The sequence below is a fragment of the Ananas comosus genome, linkage group 20 (assembly GCF_001540865.1).
Source record: "Ananas comosus cultivar F153 linkage group 20, ASM154086v1, whole genome shotgun sequence".
Taxonomy (NCBI): Eukaryota; Viridiplantae; Streptophyta; class Magnoliopsida; order Poales; family Bromeliaceae; genus Ananas; species Ananas comosus.
Genome location: NC_033640.1, coordinates 2,980,998 through 2,997,873, shown reverse-complemented (window position 1 = coordinate 2,997,873; position 16,876 = coordinate 2,980,998). Strand labels below are relative to the sequence as shown.

Genomic DNA, 16,876 nt, shown 5'->3' with positions numbered 1-16,876 from the left:
AAGTTTAGCAGACCCCTCCACGAACTGCCGGTAATAACCCGCAAGGCCAAGTAAACTGCGGATCTCCGCAACGCTTGTTGGGCGAGGCCAATCTTTAGTCGCCTCAACTTTCCTCGGGTCAACAGATACACCACTCACGAAAATCACATGGCCTAAGAAGGCGACCTCACGAAGCCAAAAGTCGGACTTCTTTAACTTGGCATAGAGCTTCTTTTCTCGAAGAATTTGCATCACAGTTCTCAAATGTTCCTTGTGCCCTTTGTCACTCCGAGAATAGATCAATATGTCGTCTATGAACACCACGACATACCGATCCAACAACGGCTTAAAGACATAGTTCATCAAGTCCATAAATACTACAGGGGCATTAGTAAGCCCAAACGGTATAACCGTGAATTCATAATGGCCATAACATGTACGAAATGTCATTTTATGCACATCCTCCGGCTTGATCTTCAATTGGTGATATCCCGACTGGAGATCAATCTTGGAATATACCCGAGATCCTTGCAATTGGTCAAATAAATCATCAATCCGAGGTAACGGGTATTTATTTTTGATCGTAATCTTGTTTAGCTCGCGGTAACCCACGCAAAGCCGAAGCGTTCCATCCTTCTTCTTTACAAATAGCACTGGAGCTCCCCATGGCGATACACTGGGCTTCAAAAAGCCCTTGTCGACGAGATCTTGTAATTGATCAGCTTTTAATTCCTTTAACTTAGCCGGTGCCATTCTATACGGAGCTTTCGAAATTGGCGCCATCCTGGGAACCAAGTCAATGACAAACTCGATCTCCCGGTCCAGTGGCAATCCCAGCAACTCCATGGGAAACACATCCGAAAACTCTCGAGCTACTGGAATATCTCAAAATACCGAAAGTTCCTTTTAAGTCTCCACTACCGTCGCTAAATAGGCTACACATCCACTATTAATCACCTTTCTCGCTCTCGACAACATACCCAAACAAAACCAAATCAGGCAAAAGCAATCAAGTGTACTTGTCCTCATCTCTAGGCATTATGTTGTCGGCCGCAAACATAACCCCTTAAGTTGAGAACAAATAACAACTTGGATTAGTCCCTAATTACCATTAGAGACATACTACCAACTAACCCAATCCATTTAGTTTTCGCTATAATTCAAATCCACGTTACTCGTGTCCTTAAGTCCTTAAGGTTTCCAATCCTAAGGTCCCTAGGTCCATCCTATACTTTCACTTTTCATTGCTCTGATACCATTCTATCTGTCACGCCCCGCAACCGCCAATTTGATTGGTTCGGGCATGCACACAGATGCCTAATGAACAGAGTCTCTCCTGTCTGCCCTAGGCTCCACTACAACAACAAACATATATAAAGAAAGTAAACTAGTTATTACATCCATACATTGTATCTTGATTACATTTAACAAAATACAAAGCTTGCATTAATTCATTACATACATGATTCTTACATTCATTTTCAATTACATAACTTGTCTTTCAATACAACTATTTCATCAACTACAAAAGATGAAATACAAAAGGTTACAACTATATTCGAGGAAGTCCACTACCTAGGGCGCAATGCCCTTGCCGCGATCCTCGACCGTCCCGCTGCGCTCGGATCTGCAAGGTTAGTGGGGTGAGAATTACTAAAAGTTTCCAATGGGTTCGGACCGACTCACCTACTAGATTTAATTAGGCATAAGTAGAAAGAAAGGATAGATAGCAAACCAAACTATGCAACTACTATGCCTGGATAGTAACTGAAGTAATAAATATAATGCTCATGATGCATGCCTTTCTCTTTTACTTTTACCTTTACCTAATCTTTTTGGTTAAACCCAACTCACCAAACCAAATCCCTTTTTGTCGCGGAGAATTCCGCTACAACCCGACGGGACCGTCTGCTAGGGAGAATTCCGCTACCGCCCAATGAATGACAACTTCGGAGCTCACCGCTTGAGGTGGAGCGACCACCCTCGAGCATATCAGACTAACTGTGAGTACGATCAAATCCTCAACTTTGAGGATACCATGTCAATATTGCCACAAAGTTCATAAGGTTTTCTTTGTCTAGCATTCCATATTTCTAGGTGCTAATCAATCCCTCTAGTCACAATGTTATCTTATTTACTATTGTCATAGTCCAACACTTTAGTTCATACATTCATAGGGTTTCTATGTCCATAGTCTATTGTCATTTCACATGCACTTTTACATTGACGCATACAAGAGATCCCACATCTTGCCACATATCATATTACCCTACAATGCATGAATACAATACATATATGCTCAAAAAGGTGACATAGACATAATGAGAAATTCGATAATTTCGGATAACACCACCCACCTCATAGGGATGCCGGGGTGCAAGAATCCAAGTCTCGCGATTTTTGGACACCTAAATCCCTCGACCCACGGCTAACGAAAGCAAATTGAGGTTTTTCCTCAATATATTGCCGTAGACTTGCCGGAACTTAGATTTGAGTCTCCCAACGCGTCGAATTAACCTTCAATTAGAAATACAAGAGATCAGTTTCATAATAGACCTTCATTCCTACAAAATCCTATTTTCAACCCTAGGGTTTTCACATACTACCCATACTCCAAATTTCTGAGGATTTCATAGCATAATCCAAGCTTTCAAATCCTAAGACCTCAAAACCAAGCAATTTAGAGTAATTAAGCTAAACCCTAACATATGAATGCAAGAAACCTACCTTGACTCTGTGCTCCCCAAGTCGTCCTTATTCTTGAGCTTCTTCTTTTCCAAAAGCTCTAATTTCCCACCTTTAATCTCCTCCAATACCCCTTTGTTGGAGTAACCCTAGAGAAAGAGAAGGAGAGAGAGATGAGAAGGCGGAAGAAACGATGGGTTCTTTGCATGGAAATAACAGGTGTAGGGTTGGGGCTATTTATAGACCCCAACATTTGCAAATAACCCCCTCACAAATCCTCATTTACAACATTACAATTCAGTCCTTCGCAGGGCTGAGTATCGGTACTCGGGTTGGAGTACCGGTACGCGGGCTTCCAGTACCGGTACTCAGCTACGCAGTACCAGTACCAGTCACTCAACCCGAGATCTACACAATCTGATATAACATGGAGTATCGGTACGTAGCACCCAGTACCGGTACACGACATGTCGAGTACCGGTACCAATCTACGCAGTACCGGTACTCGACTTGACAGCAACCAAACCCGAGAGCTCACCTTTCGGGCAATTAACAGGGTACCGGTACTCAACCCTCGGTACCGGTACGCAGCCTGTCAAGGTCCCGAACCCGAGAGCTGCTTAATTTGCACTTCTATTGGGTACCGATACTGCATTGCCTTGGTACCGATACTCAATGTCAATTCTACAGTCCACCAGCTGCAATGTTTCAGAGTTCGTTTTTGTGCCCGGTTTGCGCCGAAAACACCTGAACACTCCCGAAACTCACTTCTAATCATCCCAACGCTTTCAAGGCAACTCGGGGACTTGGCTTATCATCCTCATACCTCACTTTGATCCATTCGATCAAAGTTAGCATTACGATCCAAAGATTCGATATATTACATCGATAGTTAGAAATGAAAGAGCTAAGCAGACATAAAGACAGGAACTTAACCGAGACTTATCCCGTCTTGAGCAAAAACTATCTATCTCACAAAATAGTTATTAATTTCTATAGAGTGGTGATGATTTGCTGACAATAAAGCCATGATACGACAAATAAACCGGAAGCACATTTCTTTGAATTCATCTTGAGATAGAACTCCAACTTCTCAATATTTTTTGACGAATTAAAAAAAACCTAATTGAAATTAAAGGAAACAAAAACTTGTTCACCTTTCTTGCCTGGGTTCCTTGACTACCAACAGCTGTAGAAAATTGTGAATCGCCTACAAACAAACTGGATCAAATTAATGCTAAATTTTGAAATAATAAACAAAAATTAAGGGAAAAGAGCAAGGGAATGGAACCTCTTCGCTTCTTCCTCATTATCATAGCCGTTAATCTCGGATTGGGATTTGTTGAATACGTCTTGAAAATTAGTCTTCTACGTGCTCAAGCAATAAAATAAAAACTAAAGACCATTATGATATTAACCTATTGTTTTATTATAAATGGCCATGTTCTTTGTATATTTGAACCTGAGTTTATTTGGTTTGGCTATATAAGATCATTCATTGTATTTTATAGATGAAACCAAAAGAAACAGGATGGAAAGAGTAAGCAGGAGGTTAATAGTATTAACATATTTGCAATAGATGAAAGAACCCATAGACTTACCAAGTTGTCCCAAAAATGGCCAGAAATAATTTTTTTGAACTGTACTATTCATTTCCCGTCCCAGTTGCTTCCTCGACTCGATGGCATTAACTCGTAGCCGAACCGAATATTGCCCTCCACATCTCCGATTCCCTCGACCGTCTCCCTCTTCGTTGTCGTTGTCATTGTCGTCATTGTTGTTACCATCATTGACTCCCCCTCTCCAACCCTCCTGCTCCTCGACGGTGGCGGCGACGGTGGTGGGATCGAACGGCAGTGGAGGTGGGATCCGCAGCCAATCTTTTTTGTTTGGTTGGTAGTAAAAAAATTTTCCCCGAAAATTTTTTTTACGAACTGGGATGAAAACGGGGATTTTCGTTTTCCGCTCAAATTGAGCGGAAAATAAAAACGTGCAATGCCGAAGAAGAAAAGCGTGCGGTCCACGAGGTTGAGCGGCCCTCGTGGGCCGCGCAGAGAGGCGCGTGAAAAGAGAGGTCCATAGACCCCTCTCTCTCCACCTCTCTCTCTCTCTATACAAGTAATATGATATAATTTTTAATATAAATTACATTATATATAATATTTTATTTGTAATATTATTTATTAAATATATGGTAAATTATTTTATAGTATTAAATATATGTACTATTATTATTATATTATATTTATACCTATGTAATAATATATATTTAATATATTTTATTTATTAAATTTAAACTATAATATTAATATATGTAATATATTAATTATTATATATTAATAATATTTAAGTAATAAGTTATATAAAGATAATAGTATAATTTTAATATAAATATACAATTATATATAATATTATTTGTAAATATTATTTATTAAATATTTGGTAAATTATTTTATAGTATTAAATATATGTACTATTATATATATTATATTATATACCTATGTATAATATATATTTTAATATATTTTATTTATTAAAATTAAACTATAATATTAATATATGTAATATATTAATTATTATATATTAATATATTTATAGTAATAATATTATAAAATAATAATAATAATATATATAGTATATTAATTATTATATAATAATAATATTATAAATAAAAAAATTATTTTATATAGTTTCAACTACTTTTCTTTTTTCAACAAACAATCATCACTACACTTTTCTTTTCTTTCAACAAACAATCATCACTACACTACGTAAAATTTTTTTTCCACCAAAAATTTTTTCCTACGAATTTTTTTTTTTTCGCAGTTTTACGTCAAACAAACGGCCGGTGGTGCTAACACTACCGCTTATAGTGGTGGAGAGACCCCAACAATGGCGGGAACAAAAACAATCTAGGGTTTCGGCGTTTCTCTCTCGCTTCCTCTAAAGGCAGCGGCGGAATCGGCGGCGATGGGCTCGCTCGCCCGCTCCGCCGCCGCAGTGGGCGTCGGAGCCCTGCGTTATGGGCATCGACGAGGCGGGGGAGGCCCCGTCCTCGGTACAAATTCAATTCAACTCCCTCTCCCTCCTTTTTCCATTTTGATTCGAGCAACGTTTTTTTTTTTTTTGGTGTGGGGGTGGTGGGGGGGACTGGGGAGGATCTTCTCCGATCCACATGGGTTGGTACGTGCGTTGAGATTCGTTGCTGCTGTGATGGGTTTCAGGTCCCATGGTGTACGGTTGCTTGTATTGCGCCCTCTCCTACCAGAAAACCCTGGCGTCCCTCAATTTCGCAGGTTTGGATTCTAGCTTTTTTTGTAGAAATTTTTGTTTTTGAGTTATAGAATGTGATCAATTTTAGTGTGATCAATTATTGTTGTATGGTTTGATTCTCATTTTGGTTTCTGGATATTAAAATTTTGCGGCGAAACCTACCATATGGATGTTTAGTTGATTGATTCTGCTGGCATATTTCTGTTTCGCCCGAAGGTGTGGTGCATTTTGATAAAGTGTTGTCGGAATAGTGCTTTTAGCTGAAGCACTTTATCTGTACATTCCTAGTAGTTTCTATCTGCTGCAGCATCGGAGCACTAAATTGGAGCTTCTGCATTTGCGGTCTCATTTCTGCTTCCAGCTGTAGCAGAATCTATAAACACTCTACTGAGGCTATTAGTAGCTTTCATTAAGGTTTTGCTTGTTAGGCTATTCTTCCGTCAGTAATCCTTATAACAGACAAGAGAAACATTTGCTGTTTTAGTAAGGTTAGAGGCTGCATTAGGAGTTCCCCATTTTTGACAGAAAGCTTGAACTTCACCATGATTATCTGTCCTGTAAGTTGCCGTTTTGGTGTCTGTACTAAGGCCTAGTTTGGCAGTGTGGTGGCTAAACGCATTTTTTATATTTTAGCTATCTCTAAAAGTTTGAAAAGTGCTTTCAATCTTTTCTTCTTTTATATTGTAAAATCGCAATTGTAACCGTCACCGAAGAAGCATGTGGCTATTTAGCCACCACGTTACCAAACCTGGCACTTAGTGCCTGCACGGCCTTGCTTGTTTCTATTGATTTCAGCTTTATTACCTTCTGTCGAAAGCTAGGCTAATAGAAAAATTTAGAGCATTCATTGTGGTAGAAAGCTAAAATAAAAGTGTGGATCTCAAAAACAGAAGCTCTAATTCAGTGCTTCTGTTTCTGCAGCAAGGAGAAGCTTCTGTAGAAATTTCAGGACGGTGCTTCTGCTAAAAGCACTATTTAGGCAATACTTGCATTGAACAGTACTATACAGCTGAGCCAAAGAGGCCCATAATGAAGTACCGTGCTCTTATTCAGTTTGTATATTACTGTTGTCTCTGCTATAAGAAATACTCAAGTATGTTCATATTTCATTTGAAAGGAGTTCGCATAACATAAATTTAACTATCTAAACATGAACTCCTTTTCGTTTGTTTTATCATAAAGTAAAAAAATGCTGCTGGTAACATTAGCCCCTTTTTTGGGGTTAAGCAGGCTTATGATTGGATTTCTTGACATCTTTGTGCAAGCTGACTGGCTTGAAATTAGTTGGAACCTTTTGCATATATTTATTAACATATTGACTGGAAAAACATAATAACAAAACTACCCAAACATGATAGAAGCGATTTTGTTATGCCATTATTCATGCTGATCTAGACTCTTGTTTTCAGCCTATTTAACATATAAGTATCCTCTTTGTTAGGAAATAAAAAAGCAATGTATGATGAATAAGGAAAAAAAAAGTATCTAAAAGAAGGGAAACTTTCTATTTCACTTCATCTGAAAAATACGAATGTAATTGATATGAATAAAAAAAATGAAGTGTTTTTTGCATTTACTCCATAATCTACATCCTTCCAGTGTTAAGTTCTTTTGGAGGAGAATCAATGGTAGCTTACTGATAGATTGTAGACTGACGGTTTGTTATATCCCACACACAGATTCGAAGACCTTGAAGGAGGAAAAGAGGGAGGAGTTATTTGAAAATTTAAAAGAAGATAGCTCCATCGGATGGGAAGTTGATGTCATTGATCCAAGAGAACTATCAGCAAAAATGCTACAGAGGTAGACAGTCAATATTTAAATTTTGCAGATCTTTCAAAGACCTACGAACTTGTACAGAATATCTCTTGCTGTTTGCTCTCAGGACAAAAGTCAATTTGAATGAGATATCTCACAACTCAGCCATGGGTCTCATTAGGAGGGTTCTCAATATGGGAGTTCTTTTAGCAGAGGTTATTATTATTATTTTTTGGTTATCCTTAAACTAACTTACTAGAATTACACATGATCTTAGTAAAATATTATTTTCTTTTTGTACATGCTCATGCTGGAGAAGGTTTATGTGGATACAGTTGGAGATGCCGAGAAATATAGGGTAAAATTATCTGAGAGATTTCCTGGTATCAAGTTTGTGGTTTCCAAGAAAGCTGATAGCCTTTATCCAGTTGTTAGTGGAGCAAGTATAGTTGCTAAGGTAAATTCTACTCTTTAAACTTGGAATCGACAGAAATCTTTTTAAACAACCAAGCCTTCTCTAGATTATTGGTTGCTAAGTGTTTTGGTTAATTTCATACAAGTTTAGCTCTTAACTGTAGTTGAGCATTGCAAACTCAGGTGACAAGAGACAGAGCCTTGCGGGATTGGGCACTTGATGAAAGTGCTGAGAATATGCATAGGAACTTTGGATCTGGTTATCCGGGAGGTAAAGCTTTACATTGCATTCTCTTCTTTCAACGTAGTGTTATCCAAAAGATCTATCCTATGTTGCATAGATACAGATATAGGGGGCGCAGATAGAGATATAGGGGGTGCGCACCTCAGTGCCTAGGCGCGAGGCGCGTGCCTAGGCTCTGAGGCGCGCGCCTCAGGTGATGCACGAGGCACGCGCCTCAGGCGCAAGGTGCGGTGTTGGAAGTTTAATGGGTTCTGGGTTTGGGTTCTCTGGTTTTGGGTTTGTTAATATATATTAACCCGTCAGGGGATTTAAAGAAATCATAATTAGAACCCTTTCCTCCCATATTTTCTTTGCTGCTCTCTCTCTCTCTCTCTCTCTCTCTCTCTCTCTCGTGTTCTCCCCACTCATCTTTTCCCAACTAGCAAGAAGCAATGGAAGCCAGCAGCTGCAGCAACAGCAGCAGCAAGCAGCAGCGACAGCAAGCAGCAGCAATAGCAGGCAGCAGCAGTAACAAGCAGCAACGACAACAAATAGTAGCAGTACCACGCAGCAAGGGCTTCGGCATGGCCTTTATGCTCCATTTCTATTTTCAACTTCTTTTTGTTCTTTTGATGGGGTTTGATGTTTTGGTGAGGTTTTTTTTTTCTTTCATATTTCTTTGAATGCTTTATTTTTATTTAATGTGTGCCTCGGCCTCTTGAGGAGCGCGTCTTGCGCCTAGGTTCCAAAAGACCTTTGCGTCTCATTGCGCCCCACGCCTTTTCAAGCATTGAAATACGGATACGGTGGTATGACAATTACTAAAAACTCTAGAATACGATATGCGGGATATATTTGAATAAAATATTATTTTAAAATATTTTAAATATTATATAAAATTATATACAATGATATATTGAAGACAATCAGGATATTTGGATTATGTTAAAAAATATACACTGGTATACATTAGCTTGAACAATTGTTCTAGATTTTGTTCATCAAAAAAGATAATCAATTGTATGAAATAAAAATTCAAAAACTATCATCCAGCTATCATCTAACTTGATCAAATGATAGAAATAGATATTTAGTTGCACAAACTAGATAATTAGCAATTCATCATATATGTCTGTTTTATTAGTCCCTATTATATAAACCAGTAATAGAAGAGAATATGCTAATACTGTAGTAGAAGTAGAAAAAAAAAATCATTCTCTATGGTCCTTATTGATTAGTGCTAGATTGGCAAATTAGATAAAAAAAGTAAAAGTAAGCCATAAAAAGCCTAAACCATAGCTTAATATTGTGTGGAGATAGTTAGACAGAGCGTTGTCCACCATCAAAGAGCAAAATGCTAGAAAAAAAATGTCGAATTGAAGAGGACTCGGCATTTTTCTTATTATTTTCCTTATTCCAATGGGTTAAGGTATGGGCTTTTCGAAAAATTTGAGTTTCGATTATTTTAGATGAAAAAACAACCTCGCTATATCTACCCTGTATCCCCTCATATCCCACCTGTATTTGAGCCGAATTTGATATTTTTTTCTTTTATTTTTTAAAATGTCCTATACTCTATTCCTTTATCTGACACGTATTCGGCCTGTATCGGTATTCGATACATGTCGGAGATGGGAAAGGTAGGAAATTTGAAGTTTCCGTGTCTCACAGAATCGATAAGATGAGATAATCGCATATATGCCCCTTCAAATTTATCAATTAACACAATAGGCCTTTGTGGAATCCACATTTTTAATTATTTGCTCCTCATTACATCAATATCTTGCATATATACCAAGGTTTTAAGTGTCCGTCGGCACGGGCCGTATCCACCGTGTCGTACCGTGCCAACAAGATACCGGTACGATACAGACCCCGTACCGATGGCACAGTTCAAAATCCTCTATTCTTTAAATTAGTAAATAATTTTCTCAATAAAGTTCAAAAGATATAATAAAAAGACATAATAAATAGCTAGAATATTTTGTTGCTAAAGAAAATAAATATTTCATACTATTATGTGTTGACACACAAGAATATTTTTGATCGGCACGTATTGGCACGGCTCGGCACGCACCGTGCCGACAAGTTTTTGGCATGACTCCGTGCCACGGCACTTAAATCCTTGATATATACCATGCAAACTATTCATTTATGCCTTTAAAACCTCTCCTTTTTTTTTCTTTTTTTTTTTTTAAGAAAAGACTTTTGATAATTTAAAACTCTTTCAGTGTGAATTGGACAATTCTTTAAGAGAGAAGTGAATTATCTCGACTGAACACTGCATTTCGAGGGCCATAGACACTATTCCTTATTTTGCAGGGATGTATGTGCGAACAGAACTATATATTTTGCAGGGGTAATACATCTAAAGGCTCCTTTTGATGTTTTGGCAGATCCAGAAACCAAAGCGTGGTTGGATGATCACAAACATCCAGTGTTTGGGTTTCCAACATTGGTTCGCTTCAGCTGGGGCACCTGCATACCCTACTTCAGAGACGCCGCAGAAGTTACATGGTGAGTCTTTTGGAATCTACGAAGTCTCTATATATATTGTTCATGCAAATTACAAGATAAGAATGTTTGTTACTTTCTAGGGAGTCTGATAAAATAGGTGAAGACGATTCAAGCAGCGGCAGCGGCAAAAGACAACTGAAATTAACAAATGTTGGCTTTGTCGGATGCGAAAGGAAGAGCGAGGATATCGAGTCGAGCGGTAAAGGCCGGTGTAAGTTCTTTCAGTCCCGCAAACTTGAGTTAGTTACCAAATTTTAGTGATCCGTTTAATGTCGAATTTGTGTTTGATGGGCATTACTTGGCTTTTAGCTGAATTAGTTGGTCAACTGATCTGAAAGTTTATAATGATGTCTAATGATGCGTAATTTATGCAAAGCATTAATGGGATGTGTTAAATTCTAAACAACTTGCTTAACGAGTTAACTCTTCTGACACTTATTTCTATCTTACAAATTTCTGGGTATTTATTTAGTCATATTTGTACAAAATGGTCTTATTAGGCCAATATCCTTTAGATAGGCATACAATTCCTTTGGTCACAATTCATTCTATATTAGCTACAATTTTGTCAACATATCACAAAATGGTCTTATTAGGCCAATGTCCTCTTAGATTGACATTTAATTATTAGGATCACAATTTTTTCAATATTTGCTAGAATTTTGTCAACATATCTTTTCATTTCTCTCTCTCTCTCTCTCTCTCTCTCTTAAATCTCTTTTTCCTCACGTATATGTGCATAGTCCTAATATTCTCCGATTTTTTTTTGAAAATAATAGTTCGTGGCCCCAATTTGTAATTGCCCAAATTTTTCTTCAAATTATTTACACACACACACACACACACACACACACACACATATAGAGTCCGGTTTGGATACTATCGATAGCACCAAGAATTTGGTGCTATCGAGTTCTCCGCCGTTAGATTTAACCCCTTGACTATTTTTACCCATTAGATTATACTATTCAACCAATAACTCAACCCTAAGGGGCCCACATTATCCTAACCGCACATTTTTTTATCCAAGGGCCGAAAATCTAATAGCACCAGTGACTTGGTGCTACTGACAGTATTCCAACCTAGTTCTATATATATATATATATAGATAGAGAGAGAGAGAGAGAGAGAGAGAGAGAGAGAGAGGCTGGAATACTATCAGTAGCACCAAGCTTTTTTGTGCTATTAAGTTTTCGGCTCTTGGATGAAGAGATGTGCGGCTAGGATGATAGCGGTCCTTTATGATTGAGTAGGTGGTTTATAGTATGATCTAACGGGTGAAATAGTCAAAGAGGTAGATTTACAGTGAAAAATTTGGTAGCAGCAAGTGCTTGGTGCTATTGATAGCATAATAGCTGGACTCTCTCTCTCTCTATATATATATATTAGTTGGATAAATTATTAATCAAGCGCTTAGTGAATGAGTTATTCATATTTCATTGTTTGGTTCGTATAAACTAAAAAAATTATAGGATACTATAATACTAATTTTACTCTCAAATATAAATTTATATTATTTAAAATTTATGAAAAATATAATATTATTCTCTAATAAGTTTTCCAAAAAAAATATCAAATTTATTTTTAAAAACTTTTATTGATGTGGGTTAGGGATAGGGTTTTGAGAGAGGATATATATATATATATATATATATATTTTGAAGAGAAGGAGGGTGAGATGGTCACATGGGCTTCGAGAACTTAGTGGGCTTTCAGAATAAAATCTCAATTCGGGTTAGAAGAGCGGAATCAAGTTGAAGGCTAATGGGCAATTCCCATTCCAGTTCGGAATAGGAATCCCAAACCGATTCATGCGAACTAAATAAAATTAACCGGATTTGATCAAATCGATTTCCATTCCATACCCAAAATGGATGAACCAAACAAGCCCTTAGATTAAAACTCCAAAGCAGTGGTTTGAACCTTTCGACCAAGGTGTGAGACGTAAGCTGTAAGAGGTTTATATGTACCATTTTTTTTTAAATTTTTTTGGTAAAAATATACAAAACTTATCTGAACTACAAAACTTATCTAAACTGTAGTCTCTTTTGATTTAGCTATCTAATATTTTGAAAATTTTGATTTTACTTTCTAATCCGTCAATTTGTTTGACATGAGTCAGTCAACGGTACTTAACTTTAAAATTTGAATGCATCGTTTATTTTTACAGATTTATTTAGTATATTTGATCCAATTTTTGCAAACTGAAGGGATCATTAAAGTACGCAATTAGTTTAAATTTTAAAGTTAAAGTATCGTTGCTCGACTCTAATCAAATAAATTGAAAAGTTGGATAGTAAAATTAAAATTTTAAGAGATTAGATAGGTAAATCAAAATGTTCGATTGTTCACATAAGTTTTGTATGTTTTTGCCTATTTTTCTTAACCATTACTTCTCTACCGTACCAGATGTTTGAAGTAGTGGTGACCAATCATTTGGCAAGATAAACATGTCGACCTTTTAGTGCAATGAAACATCAAAAGTAGGTTCAATTAGTACAATAAGTCCCTCTTCTCAAGCGAACCACGGGTCAATTTGAAGTTTACCCTTTATTTCAGTAGATGGATTGATTGATCACAGATTGATTGATCGAGTCGATATTACACTGATTGAGCTGTCTAATTGAATAGACCGTGGCTCGAGCAGGTCAGTTTTGGGATCGAGACTACCTATGTTCAAAATGTTAAAATAACAATAGATTCTTTCTAATTGAACTTTAGTTTTAGTCACCCAACTTCAATTTATTACTAATTTTTTCTCGAACTTTGCGGTTTATTATATTCGAGTTTTAAAATCCAACTTAATTGATTGAATGGTAATGTGTTGCTGATATAACAATGATATAACTATGATTTGTAGTTGATGATATGAGAATGACTAAAATTACTGCATCACTATTATATCAACGTTAAATCTTCATTCCTTTATCTAAATTAGATTGTGAGACTCGACTCGACTGCAATAATCTAAAAAGTTTGAGCTTGAAATTGCAACTAATTTAAGTTGGACGACTAAAGTGTTACTTTCTCATAATTTGAGGACAAAATTGTGTAATTTATACTTGAAGTTGTGAAGATCATAAGATTTAGGGGCAATTGCCTATATACTTCTGAAAAGTTTCCGATTTTCTTATTTACCCCTCTTAGAAGGCTAATATTTAAAATACCCTTCTTATGTTTCAAGTTTTTTCTAATATATCTCTGGAGTTAAATTCCGTTAGTGAGATGTTAACAGTTGCCGTTATTTCTGAAAAATTACAATATTGCCCATTCCAATATACCATTATACCGTAACTAACTTTTCTTATATACCATTCATATAGCAAATACTTTTCTTATTTGCCCTTCAAATATCAATTAATTAATTCAGCACGTCGGGAGCGAGCAGATGAACGGATGAGATCGATCGCAGCTAAACCACCTTGGTGGCTGGAGGCATAGTTAGTTAATTCGGATTCGACAAAAATTTGGTACGGATATAATTCGGATAAAATTCGTCTTTTAATTTTTAAATTCGTTGAAAAATATGGCTAAAAAACGGATTCGGCAATTATTCGGATACGTAATTTATACGGGTATTATACGTTCACCAATTAAAAATTCGGGATCAAAAATTCGGCTATATAATAAATATATAATAATTAATATACTATATGTATTATTATTATAATATTTCTATATAAAATAAAATACTATATGAATATATATTTATAAATATATATATATATATATATATATATATATATAATATATATATACTAGTAAAATATGTACGTGCAAATGCACGTAATAATTATTAGAAAAAGTTATAATTTTTTAAATTATTTTTTAATTTTAGGCATATTTTATATGATTGCCAAATATGTATCTAAAAAATTTACAATAATAAATCACGTTATTAAGAAAGATATGCTTTAAATGATAAATAATTAACATAATCTCTAATGCAAAAATTACTTTTGAAATTAAATAGAAAAATAAAATCTGTTAGGAAATAAATTTTGAAATTAAATAGAAAAATAAAATCCGTTATCTTAAAAAGAAAATATATTTGAAATTAAATAGATAATATCTAAAATAGATATTTTAAAATAAAATAGGAAAATATCTTTTATAGGATTTTCACACTTATAGAAAACTTACTTTTGAAAATTAAATAGAAAAATTTATATTTTAGGATTTTCATATCTCTAATCTGTTATAGAGAACTTACGTATTCATTACTGTTTTTATTTCTATTTTTATTCTTATGTTTAAAATTTTTCGTATGGAAAGAGGAAAATGGGCGGTAATTTTTCCGCTGAAAAATGGGTCTGTCGACAGACCCAAATTTGAATATACGTGCTTATATATATATATATATATATATATATATATGTAGAATTATGCTACTATACTATCAATAATACCAAGCCCTTGATACTATTGAGTTTTCGGTCGTTGGATAAAAAGATGTGCGGTTAGGATGATACTGGTCCCCGGATAAATTGATAGTGGTCTGTAGTGTCCCGGGAGGGTATGGTATTTGGATTGGCTATAGTATTAGTGATTGGTCGACACATCTGGAGGTATCGGACTGAGTCGGAGTCATTTTTGTACGAAATAGATGCAGAAATGGACTTGGCGCACTCAAATAAGCAAAACTGAAGTTTTGCCAGTTTCGGGCACCCAGAAGTTGGTTTGGGTCGCTCAGATCTTGAATGCTGAATTTTATTGGAACTGGAAGCCAATTCGGACCCTGTGTTCCGGGCGCCTAGAAGTGGGTCCGAATGGTCTCTTTAGGAAAATCAACTGTAGTGTATGGTGGTAGGTGAGTTCCGTCGGACCAGGTTTCGGGTGCAGCAGACCGCAGGCAGAAGAACCGAAGAGGGAGTGTTGTATGGTCTGGAGGATTCGGACGCCCAGAACATGGTTTCGGGCGCCCGAAAGTACTCGTTCCTGCAGGACAACAGGTTAGCATTTCTTGTTCTTGTGGGTTATTTCACCCTTTCACCTTTTTATTAAACCTTGTGTTCGATCCCCTGAGAAGCTTTTTCACTTTTCTTCATAGAGAAGCCTCGAATTTGCATTTTAGCCTCCTAAATTCTCCAAATTACACAATTCCACCTTGAGGATTTCAGTTCCAGCAGAATTCCAGCAGCGATCTTCGGTGTTTTGGCTTGTGTGCGACGCAGGAAGATCGGATTGCTGCGAAACTTGGTTTGGTGGTTAGCTAACTTCTTGGAGATTTCGTGGAGCCTATTTTGACAGCATTTGTTTGAGGTTAGCATGGTCAATTTAGTGTTTTTCTTAGCATGGTCAATTGGGATTTTATTGGTTTTCTTGGATCCAACTCTGGAGGAAGCTGAATTTCGGACCAGAGGAGGTTGCTCCATCATACTCCACTGCTGTTGGGACTTTTTTTCACCTGAATTATGGATTGGAATGTGAGTTTGACATTGGAATTGGATGATTTAAGCTTAAGTGCTGAATTTTGAGAGTATTGATGCAATTTTTGGTGTTCTTATGTTAGACCCTTAGAGAAGATTGTTACTGGTTCGTGGCTGAGCTTGGCAGGGCTTTCCAGCGACTTCTCGTCGTCGTGGATTAAGCGCTAGTGGTGGGTTAATGATATGCTTACTGAATTCTACGGATTTTCTTATAAGACTATATGTAACAGTATATATTTTCTGCTTTGTATAGCATGTTTAGTAGCTCGATTCGTTGATTTACTTTGTTCCTAAATCTGAATTGGAGCTTAGAATATTAGCTAAATTATATATGTTGGACTTGGAATTGACTTAGAAGAAAACTATTGATTCTACACCGTCATTTTTTGAAACTACCAGATTTAGCTCTAGGAGCCGTAGTTTGTTTATATCGCCGCATTTTATGGACGGTGGATACTCAAAATAGTGTAGAATACATTTACGCTCGTGCTGGGATGTCGAGCTTATTTTTTCAGCAGTGTATAGGCTGTTCCGGACTGTTGGGTACCGTTACTGTTGACGGTGGACCTAGATTGCTGTTTTTACATCAGATTGTGCC

General features: G+C 36.5%; 2 protein-coding genes and 1 long non-coding RNA gene across 3 annotated transcripts; 2 read left to right on the top strand and 1 right to left on the bottom strand.

Moving 5' to 3' along the window:
* On the bottom strand, positions 1,447-4,506 carry LOC109725338. The gene is made up of 5 exons (XM_020254493.1): positions 4,266-4,506; positions 3,822-3,874; positions 2,707-2,813; positions 2,337-2,496; positions 1,447-1,606 (listed from the first exon to the last, which is right to left on the bottom strand). Exons 1-4 carry the CDS (start codon positions 4,315-4,317, stop codon positions 2,388-2,390), a joined length of 321 nt encoding a protein of 106 aa, XP_020110082.1. The 5' UTR covers positions 4,318-4,506; the 3' UTR covers positions 1,447-1,606; positions 2,337-2,387.
* On the top strand, positions 5,655-11,287 carry LOC109725361 (ribonuclease H2 subunit A). The gene is given in 9 exon segments (XM_020254518.1): positions 5,655-5,705; positions 5,708-5,722; positions 5,889-5,960; positions 7,617-7,740; positions 7,823-7,910; positions 8,015-8,152; positions 8,293-8,380; positions 10,729-10,849; positions 10,930-11,287. Coding segments are annotated over 9 exon segments (843 nt in total). The 5' UTR covers positions 5,655-5,686; the 3' UTR covers positions 11,108-11,287.
* On the top strand, positions 15,291-16,480 carry LOC109725962. Its single transcript, XR_002220388.1, has 4 exons — positions 15,291-15,801; positions 15,900-16,111; positions 16,190-16,275; positions 16,362-16,480. It is a non-coding gene; the product is annotated as an uncharacterized LOC109725962 (long non-coding RNA).

Bases quoted from the DNA above. Each gene is read 5' to 3' on its own strand.
- LOC109725338 (XM_020254493.1), bottom strand. From the start codon at position 4,317: ATGAATAGTACAGTTCAAAAAAATTATTTCTGGCCATTTTTGGGACAA. The intron at 3,875-4,265 runs GTAAGTCTATGG...GTTTGTTTGTAG, and splicing joins GCCATTTTTGGGACAACTTG to GCGATTCACAATTTTCTACA. The intron at 2,497-2,706 runs GTAGGTTTCTTG...TTCTAATTGAAG, and splicing joins TTGGGGAGCACAGAGTCAAG to GTTAATTCGACGCGTTGGGA.